This window comes from Perca flavescens, chromosome 13 (genome assembly GCF_004354835.1).
Source record: "Perca flavescens isolate YP-PL-M2 chromosome 13, PFLA_1.0, whole genome shotgun sequence".
Lineage (NCBI taxonomy): Eukaryota > Metazoa > Chordata > Actinopteri > Perciformes > Percidae > Perca > Perca flavescens.
The window spans coordinates 17,415,401-17,429,813 of NC_041343.1; the positions used below are offsets into that span (position 1 = coordinate 17,415,401).

At 38.8% G+C, this 14,413-nt stretch overlaps 2 protein-coding genes across 3 annotated transcripts in view; one reads left to right on the forward strand and one right to left on the reverse strand.

Annotated features, from left to right (window-relative positions):
- Positions 1-6,548, reverse strand: part of synj1 (synaptojanin 1) — a 35,365-nt gene extending 28,817 nt beyond the window's left edge. The window contains exons 1-6 of one of the 2 annotated variants that reach the window (XM_028594836.1): positions 6,285-6,548; positions 5,118-5,281; positions 4,812-4,898; positions 4,083-4,350; positions 3,623-3,848; positions 415-498 (exon numbers count right to left, since the gene is read on the reverse strand). In XM_028594836.1, coding sequence (XP_028450637.1) covers positions 415-498; positions 3,623-3,848; positions 4,083-4,350; positions 4,812-4,898; positions 5,118-5,241 — 789 coding nt within the window. In that variant the 5' untranslated portion in view covers positions 5,242-5,281; positions 6,285-6,548. The remainder of the gene's footprint in view (positions 1-414; positions 499-3,622; positions 3,849-4,082; positions 4,351-4,811; positions 4,899-5,117; positions 5,282-6,284) is intronic. The other variant, XM_028594837.1, reaches the window with a different exon arrangement.
- Positions 6,549-6,642: 94 nt separating this feature from the next.
- On the forward strand, positions 6,643-12,308 carry LOC114567347 (solute carrier family 46 member 3). Its single transcript, XM_028596423.1, has 6 exons — positions 6,643-6,775; positions 7,301-7,517; positions 8,786-9,668; positions 9,966-10,049; positions 10,293-10,449; positions 11,440-12,308. Exons 2-6 carry the CDS (start codon positions 7,323-7,325, stop codon positions 11,555-11,557), a joined length of 1,437 nt encoding a protein of 478 aa, XP_028452224.1. The 5' UTR covers positions 6,643-6,775; positions 7,301-7,322; the 3' UTR covers positions 11,558-12,308.
- Positions 12,309-14,413: the final 2,105 nt, after the last annotated feature.

The following is a 14,413-nucleotide window of genomic DNA, read 5'->3' on the forward strand; positions in this document are numbered from 1 at the left end:
AGGATGCCGATTCTCATTCAGGTGCAACAAAACACCCTTAATGCTCTTTTTCTGAACACAGCAGCATGGATAAAATGTGTTAAAACTAGGATAAAGATTCCCCGTGTAATTACAAGGAGATGTTTCATTCCCCACAAATGCCAAATACAATGTCTTTTAATTAAAGTGTTTTTTCTTGTTTTGCAAGAGCTCCACATAGGAGTGGTAGCTTCATCAGAGTTCAGTGTACACTTACAATGTGCAATCTGAGATTAAGTGAGCCTTATCTACAACTGCAGCATTTACAAAATTGGCAGGATGTTTACACAAACATGAAGGCTGTTATATGATTTTCATATAATGTGGCTTAATATATGAAAACCTCACAATTACGATTCTAGGCTGTCTTTATAGAATAAGTTTAGTTTCCAATACCTGGATTCCTGGCTGTTCCCAGAAAAGAGGAATGGACCCACGGATCTGTATGAAGGACGAGACTTTGTCGTCCAGGAAAATAACCTGTTCAAAACAAGAGGAATGTTTGGTTACCGGTAATTATATTTGCAATGTGACAAACAGATTGTGAAAAGATATCATGTTAAATATAAAATGTATAAAACCTATAGGAGGATAAAAAGATCAAAAAGGAATATAGCCTTTTTAAAACCATAGGTAACTGACAGAAATTAATTAATTATTCTATGATAGTATAATGCAGAGAGGGAAATGACATCACTATATTGCTATAGACAATACCAGCATGTGTGTGTGTGATCGCTTTGTCAGGACACAAGGAAAATGTAAAGGAGAAACCATGTCATTTGTAAAGGGGCTACTTTTTTCAGTGGTGTGCTGATTTTTGAGGCCTAAATCATTAATCAACATGACCAAAAGCTGTCAACAATACAGGGGCTGGCCAAAATAAGCAGAACACCTGACAATACAATATAATCCAGTACCAAAACCCTGCTAACCACTATACATCTGAAGATTCCATTCTATTCAATTTCTATTCAAACTTTGACAAAAAGTTAAATGACCACTATGATAATTTTTGAGGCAGCAAATATTGGTGGTTGTACCGCATTTCATTGTATTGCAACTGTAACTGTATCTGTCCAACCTATAGCTTTGTGGTTGTTTCCTGAAACAGGAACTGTAAAGTATAAAAAAGGGAAAATGCAAACTGAGTAATTTTCCACAATGAAGAGTTGAGAAATAAGCTTGTGTATTCAAATATGCATGTGTCCACAGACAATGTGCTGACTCAGCAATAACAGGGTGGCTAAAGGTATAAACAAGTTAAATTTAAGACTTTTTAAGACCACTTCTAAATGAAATTTAAGACTTGAATGCGGTGCGTTGTAATTATGTTCAACGAGACACTGAACCAGACAACCAAAAGCAAACAACTGGACTTGAATGTGCGTTATTGGTTAAATGACCACATCCAGTCAAGATTATATGGAGCAGTTCATGGGCCATGCAACTGCCCAGGATCTACTTCAGCATTTCAAAGTAAGTGTGCCATAAATATATTTATTAACTAACCTCTTGTATGTTGTGTATCATATAGTTAAGCTTTACTGATTTGTCAAGTGAATACCAACTATGGATAGGGCACTATTCTTTAATTAGACAAATTAAAATGAATGAATTAAAAACAGCCAAATTGAGTTTTAGAATGGTATTAGAGTCTGCTGTTTACCTGCCAATATGTATAAATAGTATACATGCTGCTCATAAAAATAGCCCCACATCCTCACATACCCTTCACTATACCCCCCACATCATCACATACCCTTCACCGTACCCCCCACATCATCACATACCCTTCACCATACCTAGAGATTGGCATGGTTTTATTTCAGTTAGCCTCATAGCTGGTTTGATTTACATTGAGAGATAATTTTATTGAAAGTGCCCCATCTCTAGGTATGGTGAAGGGTATGTGATGATGTGGGGGGTATGGTGAAGGGTATGTGATGATGTGGGGGTATAAGGGTATGTGATGATGTGGGGGGTATGGTGAAGGGTATGTGATGATGTGGGGGTATAAGGGTATGTGATGATGTGGGGGTATGGTGAAGGGTATGTGATGATGTGGGGCTATTTTAATTCCAAAGGCCAAGGGAACTTTATCAGGCTGCATAGTATCCATGAAATAACTGGCCTTTAAAAATAAAAATCTGCATGCCTCTATGGGAATTTAACATAGGGGTGGACTGACTTATGCCCCCTGTATTTTAAAGGAAGAACATTTATTTATTTACGATACATTATTTATTCACAAAGAAAATTGGTGTCCTTAAAGGTTGGACTTTTTTAAAATAAGGAATTAAGATTAATTTCCAAAAGATGATTTTTGTATTCCTCTTTTTAGTCAACTTATCATGGGTTCATAAACTTATGAGCACCACTTGTCTGGTTAAGTGTCTTGTCAAACATAATTACAAACGCACCGCATTTTTGGACTTAGGTGAGGAGTTATTTTTTGATATATGGCGCCAGTCCAAATTTAGCGTAACGTATCTGGTCTTGTCCTTTCCACAGGTAAATGACTGTACAAGCCCCGAATCTGGAAACATTGCTTTGAACACTTCTTAAATCTCGTCATTATACTTGTAGGAATTGTGGCTTGTCACAGTCTTCAGCACCCAACTCACCTCTGCTCGGAGTGTTGGCATAGAGCCACAAATTGCTCAGTGGTCAGCTGGCATTGTTGGCTGTGGATTTCCCATCCTAACATCCAGCGTTGTAGCGTTTACATCGTTGCTAGCAGTAGAAATGGTGTAGCAGAAACTAGCAATTACGGGCTGCTGGCGAGCCTTTACGTAGTACGTAGTTTACCAAGTTTGAAATTCTTCCGACGCATAACGCAGTTCGCTTCATAAACATTCCCAGGCACCGACCTTAACCAATAATACTCGTTCTTTTCAAGCCATTTGTAATTGAACTTCCATTTCCCCATGTTTCTAGGTGCCTATCAACCATTGCTGTAGCCTATTACCTGTATGCAGCGAAATTGCAAATCCCACTGACTATGGCCACGCCAAGACCCGCCCACGAAGCAGCCCGATTGGTAGGGGTTAGGCATTTGACCTCGGTGAAGGTTAAGGTTAGGATAGCCGATTGGTCAGGAGATAGGTCATGTACAAATGGGGTTACGTTACCTTCCGTAAAAAATATTCGACCTGGCTGGCAGAACGGATTGCCTGCATTTTCGCGGTGGCATGACACAAACATATTTAAGACCTATCCAATCTGAATTTAAGACAATTTAATACTTTTTAAGGCCTTATTTTTAGGAAAAGTGATTTAAGACTTTTTAAAGGACCCGCGGCCACCCTGAATAAAAGCAAAATAATAAAAAAACATAACAGAAAATCCTGCTGGCTTTTGAACGATTTCATTCTACAGTGACAGCATAAAATGCTGGAACAACAGTGTTTCACTACAAGGCTGCACCAGGTTTGGTCCTCAACAGTTAATGTTTAAACAGACTGTATTAACCAAGGTCATGTGGTCATATAGAAACTGATGCAAATACAGTATCAAACTGATTTTTAATCAGCAGCTTTTATCATCTACACCTCTCAAACAGGAAGAGAGATCTAATTAAACTATTGAAACATTGAGTCACCTGTTCAGTCTCCACAAAGTTGGCCACCTGTCCATCGTCATTTGTACCTCGGACGTTGAATCGCGTGCCGGCTCGCTCGGAGCTGAGGCGGGAGAAGGTGCAAGCCTTTGCCTGTTTGTGCCCTGCATATATGGTCCTGATCTCCACACCACCACACATCAGCCTCAACAGCCAGTCATCACAGTTTACTCCGTAGTGTTTGAGGTGCAGGTGCAGAGATTGGTTCCTATTGATTAATCAAGACAGACACAACAGTAAACACACAAACAAATTCAGTGTGAACAGTGCATTTTCACATCTTAGTTGCAAATCACACATTCAGAAGAAACAATTTTATCAGAAGGACTGTGCAGATTGCAGAACACATATTTAGTTCATATCTACTACTTCAGAAATTGCTAACGCCCAATACCTGCCTACTTCTTATTACCTTGGTAGAGTAAACATTTTATGCTCTTACCAAAAGAAGCGGTTATCTGTAGTGTCCTCTAAGATCCTGCGATGTGCATTGAGACTCAAGTCCATGCTGACTCCAGTGGCAGACCACGCAAAGTAGAAGTGTCCTGAGTTCAGGACCTTTCGTACTTCAGCGATCCGGTCCTCATCTCCTGGATCATTCTTCAGCGATATAAAATCTGTTTGTGTGACCCTGAAAACCTCAGAATCCTGCACCTTCCCCACAGAGCTGCATCCTGTCACAACCACCAGACTGTGGAGCATGGAGTCACCTGTATAAGTAAGGTGGAGTATGGTGAAAAAAAAAAAAGAGTAAATGAGTATGAAAACATATATGGTGAATTGTAAAGAAAAGGGATAAAAACAAGCAGTATGTTGAAAGACATGAAGCATTACATGAAGAAAACATATGATAAAACATTTAGCATTAAGAGACTGGACAATAAATGGTTAATTCAACTTTGGTACCACTACTTTAAAGGAAATCCCCAGCCAGTCAAATCTCAGCCATCTATAAGACTGAGCTTTAATCTTTTATGTGGCTTTATACTCTATTGTGACAACGACAGTATTCAAGGTTATGTAGAGGGCAGCAGAAAGCAGCTTATAAGTAAGCAGCAACAGGACTACAAACCAGAGGGCCGTTACAGTCACACAAGAACCTGGGTTCAGGTTGGACTGAATCCAGGAAATTTCTGGAAAAAAGAGCAAAGAATATGTGTCTGTAGCTTACCCAAGTTAAGGCGGAGGACACCCAGGATGCCATAAGCATCAACAATCTTGGCGTATGTGTTTTTAATGGCCTCCTTTTCTGCCGCCGCTAGAAGACAAACAAAAGCAACACAAAGTTGAATATTAGTAGTGCTCTCCTTTAAATGTAGCCTGTGACTTATTCATAGTACAGAATCATGTCCATCACTTGATAGTCAATGATATGTATCTTATAGATGCATTTCCCTTGTAGCATCCTTATGTGGGGCAAGAGTTCAGAGTATTTAAATCATCTCTCATTACAGTGCAATCAAACAAGATGTCTTACACAGAACAGCAACAGCCCCCGATTCAAACATGAGGCATTCCTCCCTGGTTCTAGTTTCCACTATAACACTGTAGGGGGGTGGGTCCAGCTTGTGGTAAATGCGATATCCCTTGCTGAATGCCATTGTTGATCCAAGATGAAAAAACCTAACTTTCCGTTATGACCTGGAAACAAAAAGAATGAATAACAGCATATCAGACAAGAGAGACACTCACAATGAGACACACCATCTGTTATTTAATAGCTACTATAGTGTACGATGGTCAATTGATTATTGATGGAGAGGTGACATATGACATGGACATACATCGCTTGCTTTTTTATAAAGTTTGGTTAAAAATGAATAATGTCAGTTTCAAATATGTGTAGCTAATGTTGTGGCTATAAGGACGTTTCAAAGACGGTAAATACAGTAACGTTACCATAATTGTAAACCACTCTGATTGCAGGTAATGCATTTTTTTTTGTTTAAACATTTTGAAATTGTATTACACATTGTTAATTGTATTACACATTATGGAAACCTATCGTAGTATTAGGTAATAACATTACGCGTGAACGCCAGAAAACTTTCATTGCGAAATCAGAAGACAAACCATCAATTACGGACATAACCAAGGCCGAAACATATGAAAAACGTATCTTTTAAACTGAATATCGCAGGTAACGTTAGCTAGGGATTATGAGCAGCACCAACACTGTAAAAGATAACGTTAGGCCGGGGGACTGAAATATCATCCATCCTGACACGGACAGTCACGACTTTATAATGCAACTGCAGCAGGCGAAGCTAACGCTAACGTTAATATTACCCGCCAGCTAGCTTTAACTGTGGATTTTGAGAAGTGAAAAACCAACTAAGAAAACGAAAGAGATAGCTAAACTGATAAAGTTGTCGTTTACCTATCTAACGTGAATGTTGGCTGGTAACGTTAGCTAGCTAAGTTAGCTAAATTAATCACAGGGGTAACGTTAGCTATGATTCGCTAGCTGACGGTATTTTGATGGTGGTAACGTTACGAACGTTACCTGCACGTCCGGCATGATAAGATGACATTTACTTGCAATGCATATATTTGAGTGACTCAGTCATGTAAAACATAAGTCTGTGTATATATTTGAATGTCGGCTCTATCTTACAGTGAAGGGATGATAATTTCGCCTTACCGTCTAGTGCCCCCGCCGGGTTTCTCGGTTTCTCGGTTTCTCCGCTGTCACAACAAAATCCTTCCGTGTTGGCAAAAATGGTACATTCCAACGCAAAGCACGCCTACATCAACGTTATTAACGTTAGTAAAGGTACCTTGTGCTTTTATACAACGGAAGCATTTAGAGTTCGTAAATAAAACAATGTATCAGCTAAATCCAGTTAACGGTTCTTGGAGGTATTAAATACACGTTAATATTCAATAAAGAGCCTGCAACAGGAAGTCACAAAATGTTCTCGCCCGATTTTTCTCATGATTGACAGTTCCAGCTATCGAATAAACAGCCTCGAAAGACTGCTGTCCAATCGTATGGTGAAAGGCGGGACATTGGGATTTCAGTACGCCGTACGCTTCTGTATAAAGCAAGATATCTGATCGGATCGTGTCTAAACACATGTAAACACGTCTTGCAATGTATTTGTAAACATGATCCAAGCGACAATCTAAAAGGTAAGAGTTATACTGCATGTTCTGGTCAACATCTTGAAAGCAAATAAGGTAAAGGCTAAGCTGTTGTTGTCTTCCATTGTGTGTGTGTATCTAATTATTAAAGCAGTATTCAAAGGTACAAACAAACAAACTAGGCTAAATTACAGGGTTATTATGTTATATTCCTCTTAACAATAATATATTCAACTTTCAAACTGTCAGATAATGTGGATCGATGTGCAAACGCTCTCATCGACATCAGCTAAACAAATATCTGAACTTCCATGTAGTCGCTGTAACCTGTTTTGTGGGCTACTAAAGAGGAATGTGGATATCCTCATTAACCTGCACACTGTACCTGAATGTTATTAAAGCGATGGGCAACTGATAACTCAATAATCTAGATCTGTTCAATATCATAAGTCTTATTTATACACGGATATGTTTAAAAAAAAAAAAAAAAAAAAAAACTACATGCACAGTTTACCTTATTATCTGTGTTCATGTTAACTTTAAATTGATTCTCTTCTTCTCTTTTTTTTCAAGGAATATATTGCGACCCTTCAAAATGAAGGGTCTTTTCCTCGTGGAGCCTGTGGTTGCACTGTACGCGTTCTCCAGTTTTCTCATCTATCCTCTTGTGCAGCAGTATGTGTACCGGAGGCTTTGGCAGGAGCTCACAAACACCACCTATCCCATCTCTGACAACGCTTCCAGATGTGCAGAGAACAGCAACAGCAGCAACCATTCCAGCTACCACGAGGTTAGTCACTTAAACCTCGATGTAAGAGAGCATTAATTTAAGTAATTCAAGGTAAAAGTAGAATTCAGTTACCTGAATCCTTTCAGATCCTTTCTAGCAACACAGCTCAGATCAAAAATACCTGATTTACTGCACTGTTAGGTGATATGGTGAGACCTGTGACTAAAGGTCACTGTTCTTAACTCGTACAGACAATACTGAATGTACTGTATATGCTGTCATAGCAACACTTTTGCTAAAATGTCAGAGCACATATATCACTTAAAATAAGATAAGCTAAAATAAACTTTATTAATCCCACACTGGGGAAATTCCTTTGCTACAGAAGCTCAAAAGAAAAACAATGTACACACAACAGAATACCACAAATACACATTAAGTAGACATTGGTGAAAAATAATATACATTGAGTATAAGAGATAGAAAAAGAATATAATTTGTTATAATAATAAAAGTAATAGATCAAACATATTTACACAATAAACCTTCTATAAACAGACATATAGAGGTATATAAACACAGATATACAGGTGAGTAAGGTGCGGATGAACAGAGATGAAATATTGCACAGTTGGAGGTGACACGGTAATATATAGTAAAGCGCAGTGCAGGATATTGACCAGTGATGGCTGATATTGCAGAAACATTTAGCAGTGCTAGATTATGATGTTACATTAAAGAGTCTGACTGCTGCTGGAATGAAGGACTTGCGTTAGCGCTCCTTCTTACACTGAGAATGCAGCATTCTGCTGCTGAAGGAGCTGCTCAGGGAACTCAGTCTCGTGTAGGGGGTGAGAGACTTATTAGTTCACATCAATTAAGTCTGCAGTACACCAAGGCATACCATATTACAAAAAGGATTTAGAAAAAAATATTCTTCTGTTAAAAAGTGGTAATGTTGTATTTATAAAGGAAGAATGAAACAAAGCAGAGAAGTGAGAACAAATGCACTGACCTGGAAAAGCCTGTTTTGTCTGAAAATATCTCCTGCACCTGTTGCACTACAGAAAGCTGTGTTCCTTTTGGCCCTGAATAAAATATAAAAAAAAATCACATGACGCACACATCAAAGTGCTTCCATTCTGTGTTGGTTTCATGACATTGGATTGTCACCATTTCTGTTTAACTGATATCATTTGAAGGATAGTTGCCAATTTAATGGTAGATAGTTTGCCTTCTGAGGCCTGCTGTTACACTTGAATGCAGTCCAGTGCCAGCCCATACATGACTTTTAGACTAAACCATGCTCTCTCTTTCTGTGTTTCTAGGAGGTACAGAGGCAGGCATCTCTCTTCTCCCTTTACACAGAGCTCTTCTCCACAATCCCTTCTTTGGTTGTCACCTTCATGCTTGTGGCCTATAGTGACCTGGGAGGACGCAAGATTACAATCATCATGCCTTTGATTGGCTCGTTGATCTACAACTTGGCCTTCCTGACAGTGTCCTACTTTGAGCTCAACGTTTACTTGCTCATTGGCTCCTCGCTTCTCAGTTCTCTGTTTGGTGGGTTGGGCACATTTCTAGGGGGCTGTTTCGCCTACGTAGCAGACTTGTGTGAGGATGGCCGTCAGAAGACTCTGCGCATGGCTGGAGTGGACATGATGATTGGCCTGTTGTCTGGGGTGGCTTCAATATCATCAGGCTACTTTTTGAGAGCTGCAGGCTTTAACTGGCCTTTCCTAACCTCTGCGTTGTGTCAGTGTTTAATTCTGCTCTATGCAATTTTCATTTTAGAAGAGACTGTGAAGAAGGCTCCCACTGATGCTATTCTTTTAGATGGGTCTCCTGAGCCCTCAGCCATAAAACAGATGATCTATGGGGTCTACCACATGTTTGCTAGGACCAGCCGCCGAAGTAAAACTGTCTTGGTCCTCCTGGTACTCATCTTCACCAGCTTCTCCTTTGCTTATATGGGTGGGATCTCCTTGATGACGCTATATGAGCTGAATAAGCCACTGTGCTGGACTGAGATTTTGATTGGCTACGGCTCAGCATTGTCCACCACTGTGTTCCTGACCAGTTTTGTGGGAGTGTCAGCGTTCACATACTGTGGTGTGCCACAGCTGCTCATTGTCCTGATGGGAATCCTGTCTGTTATATCAGGCATGGTTCTATTGGCGTTTACTAAGACCACTTTACTGATGTTTTTAGGTGAGAAACACTGTATAACAACATTGCTGCTTAAACCAATAATATACTTTTGTAGGGTTACAGTATCTTGTGTATTTTATCAGATAATTGTAAGCCAATAAGACAATGTAATTATGATATATTATCACTGCATTGTTTATTTCAATGTTCATTCATATCTTTTTTTACAAAGATAACCTTGAAAAACTGTTAAATATGTTTTTCTTTATGTCTTTTACAATATGATGTGGTTACATTATAGTCCCTGTATTATGCTATGTAATATAAAGTCTGTCTTCTGTTATTTGTTTACCACAGTGAGGGTGCCAATGCTTCTGTCTATCATGCCTTTCCCTGTTCTGCGCTCCATGATATCAAAGATCATCTCAAAGTCTGAGCAGGGTGAGTGGGTTTAGGGCTTTGCAAGAGCCACAGAACCGTGTCTGTGTGTTTGTAGAGTCAGGGTCCATTGAAGAGTTGCCTGTCCCAGCAACTTCATGATCTACTTGAACACAAAGCACTCCAAGTTTTTGTTCCTTTGAGCGAATCTTGGAACAATGCTGTGTATCCTTTTTTTTTTTTTAGTCACTCTATCACTGGTTAAAACTTGTTTATTTTTTCTCTCCTGGGTATGTTTTTTTGCAGGAGCCCTGTTTGCCCTTCTTTCCTTCCTGGACAGTTTAACTACCAATGTATCGGTCGCAGTCTTCAACAGCGTCTATGCTGCTACAGTGGCATGGTACCCTGGCTTCGTCTTCCTGTTGTCGGCAGGACTCTGTGTCATCCCTTTGTTTGTCCTAGGGTGAGTTAATCATGTTGCCAATGTATAACAGCACTTTTGCATGTTTTACTACAAATACCAAATGGTTTACATAATTGTAGCATACAAGCATACATTTCCAAACTTGAAAAGGTGTTCAGAGAGTATTTTACCCAAAGGTATTCATTTATACTACAATAAAAACAGCAATTCATGAACAGTTTGTGCTGTGTAGATATGCTTCATGTGTAGAGCTGTACTCTTTGGATTGAGTTGCATTACAAACACCTTTTTATCTGCTGAGTCACTGTTTGCCAGTTTTGCTTGACTAGAAAAAGAGGAATGGCTTCCTTCACCCTTTGGGCCCTCAGAAAACAAGAAGAGTCGGTTCCTCATTCCTGCATTCACCACATCCAACTTCCCTTTCCAAATCTCTTCATATAGTAATTTAAATCTATGATATTATGTCATAATATGAATGATACGTGTACACCTTCAACATTGATGCTGTCTTATTATATAGAAATGGCCATAAAAGGATACTTATTTGTGGTACATTGTGTTCTTACATTTGTTTTGTTACATTGAGTTGGCAAAGTAGTGCTGCTGAGTCAGTGTGGGAGGCGCAACATGAAACAAAAAACTCCTCCAGTAAATCCATCTCTGTCACACGTGCTGCTTATTCTGTTACATGGTGAGTAGTTAAAGAATAACAAAGCCACTGGTTCAGCAATCTCAGCCTAACAGCTGAGGACAGCATTCGCTACACAACCTTTTTTCAGTAGGTCAACAGATCGTCAAACCTGGCGACTAGTACACTAATTGTTGTTGTAACATTTGAAACATCAGTGACTTTGATGGGTGAAAACTTGTGTGTTGAAAATGTCTCTAATTTAGAGAAGCTGATGCACGTGTGCAGAGATAATCTATGCTGAGAAGACAGTTACCCAGTTTAGTTGTATTTGGTAGAGACCGTAATGTATAAAATGTTTTTCTGCTGCTCTTATGCTGTTTTTTCCCCCCACATTTCAGGGTGGTGGGTCTGATAGGAGTGGATGTTGCAGAAGAGGTCAAAAACCCAGAGTTTGTCTTCTCAGGGGAGGATGATCTTGTTGAAGAGCCGAAAGAAAACAGTCCTCTTCTTAGCTGAGCCACATGGATGGCCAAAACCTCACCAGCACTTTGTTTTTCCTTTAGTTATGTATTACACTTTCTCTTAATGACTCTTGTCAAGTAAAAAGTGTAAGATAGAGATTAATCAGGTGTTGCTGGGGTTGTTTGTACTATTGAACTTGAATATTATGTGGATACAACAGGGAGTTTTAGGCAAGTTTTGTTTAGGAGTTTAATATTGTTAGATTAGATAATGTCAAGATGGTAGCATAAATAGGATATAAAGCAGGGATGGGATGTTAAGTGAGGTGCATCCAATATAACAGGTCTTCCATGAAAAATGGAATACATTATTTTACCTCCAAATGGCCTGACTGTGACAAACGCATTCAAAAGGATGTGGTTTTACTGTGTGACTTGATTTGCAGTTTTAAAACTTCACATTTTAGATTTGTTACGGAGTTTGAATTGATTCATATATGTCCTACCTTTTGTCTATTTGTCTCTCAATTTTAGTGCATTGTTAGTTAATGCCTTCATGAAGAGCTTCACTGTCACTTGTTTACTATATACATTTTCTTATATAAGAAATCTTCAATTGCATTTTATTAATACAACTCACATTAAGGAATACAGGAACATGTTATTTCTTTGTGTCTATCCTTTATTGTGCCATAATGTTTAAGTTAAAGCAGGATTACATTTTAGATATTGTCTTAGGTGTATGCTTATGTCTAAGTACTTAAAAAAACAACAACAAATGAATAAAAGAAATGCTTATTTATTTATGGAGGGCCCAATTCCTTTAACACTAGTTTTGCATTGCCAGACCTATCTCCACAGCCCTGTGTCAACACTGATACAAAGAAGTCCAACAACCTGCGAGACTAGCTTTTTTGCTGAACAAACTGCCTTCCCTTTAAGTGTGTAAGTGTTCCTGTTGCTTGCTTAAACCACCACAAAGGGAGATGTGTGCTCTGTGTCGATAACTTGCTCAAGTATTAGCAAGGACCTTTCCTTTGTAAGAAGGTGTTTTTTGCAGGAAGATCTTTTTCTTGATGGAGACTTGTTAGACGTCCAGTCAGTAAAAAATATGCAGGTTTTGTTATCGTGTCTAATGTTGGATTTGGAATGTAAAAATTAGGAAAAAGAACCCCATCAGAAATTAAATTAAACAAATAAAACCTAAAATATTAATCATTAAGTTGAATCTTAAAAACTATATACTGCCATTTTTCTCTTGCCAGAGATTTAACTGTCAACAGCAACAAAGTGTATTGCTTCAAAATCCTGCTTTGCTGGGGAAGATATTGTACTATAAAAAAAATATTTTTGCACATTCTCTTGGGTTGTGTGTAAATCTGCAGGTGCGTATAGGCCTGATTCCTATCTGGATGCTGAGTCACAGTATTGGCATGTTTTAATAGATGTGTCTCCAGGGAAAACAAATAAATGGGTTCAAATTCCCATGCAGGTTAGGGATAGAACTGTTTGAGTGACTCTGTCTTTTGTATATTGACCACTAGGTGTCACTCTTGATCCAGGCTTATTAGGCAAACTGTCATGCTACAACATAATATACTAGCTGTAGACATGGGAATTAAGGAAAGATGTTAAGATCTATCTTTTTTTATCCTTTTAATACATAAAATTATTTAAGACTCACAATCATAGATGTAAATCTCCTGTATGTTTACACTCCTTTTCTTTACGCATGCTAAAGTGTACTCTGCTCTAGATTCCATGCTTTTTCAGAGGCTACAAAAGGACTATTGAAAACTTCAACCATAAAAAACTTGATTATGTTGTCAGTACAGCCATGGTTAATTTAATGGCCTGCTGTCTCCACACAATGCATAGTCCTCAATACAAGAAATGTATAGTTTTTGAGCAGAAAATATATCCCCAAGTGCAATTAACACACTGGAAATGACGTTGTTGACCAATTCCTGTTGATTAAAGTGAATCTGGAAGAAAAAAAGAGACTTTTTTTCCACCAATGCATGCTGCTCCCAACACTTCAGTTTTTTTTTTTTTTTAACTCAATACTGTTCCTCATTCGTTTCACACCTCAAGGTGATTGTATTAGATTTTTTCCAGTAACCAAATTATCCAAAGTTCCCACCTCCTGTCTTTGTCCTTTACAGAGAAGGGTTGTTATTGTGCGTACAGGCATGTGTGTAAAACCTATTTTTCTTAGACTCGCCCCATCTCTGAGAGAGATGTAAGATTCAAGGAAAAGCATGTAAGCATGCAAAACGGTGTGTCCTATGGATGATGAATGGCCATCAGAAATCCTGGCAGGGATCCCATCAGACTGCATGCTTTGTTAGGCCTACTGGACCAGTGGGTTAGTGTGAAAACACAGAAGCGTGTAAATAATGTCTGCAACCACAAGAAATGGCGGCGATGTGATAGGCTACAATACCCTGCAATACCCTACATGAATCTGCAATGAATATTCCATATAAAATCAAATTAGACTAACACATCATGAATCACGGGTATAGCTATCAGCTAAATTGGGTCTGTTTGTTTTTGGCATGTTTCGTCTGCCCATTGATTCTAGTCAGTAAACTGTGTCAAGAGATGTGATTTACACAGGAGGCTGGGAAACCCCCATGAGAATGGAAAGGATAGACACTTGCTGTGAAAAAGGTAGAAAAAAGAAAAGCAAGACAAACACAACTTGGATATGCTTGTTTAACATGGGAACCAAGCTGGTTCAGTGTGAAAACATGTAGCAGAACTCCTCCTTGCACTTGTGAAATAAAGTCTTGTTGCTTTTGAACATTGTTAAAGTAGAAACACGCCAGTGAAAGTGTGTTTGCTTTTTTAAAATGTATAATTGGCACTTCAGTTTGAATTGGCCTCATTCGCGGAAACCCAAATG

What these genes read in the sequence shown, in the direction of transcription:
- LOC114567347 (XM_028596423.1), top strand. Translation starts at nt 7,323, where the DNA reads ATGAAGGGTCTTTTCCTCGTGGAGCCTGTGGTTGCACTGTACGCGTTC. An exon ending in ACCATTCCAGCTACCACGAG is followed by an intron (nt 7,518 to 8,785) that starts GTTAGTCACTTA and finishes CTGTGTTTCTAG; the next exon opens with GAGGTACAGAGGCAGGCATC. An exon ending in CATCTCAAAGTCTGAGCAGG is followed by an intron (nt 10,050 to 10,292) that starts GTGAGTGGGTTT and finishes GTTTTTTTGCAG; the next exon opens with GAGCCCTGTTTGCCCTTCTT.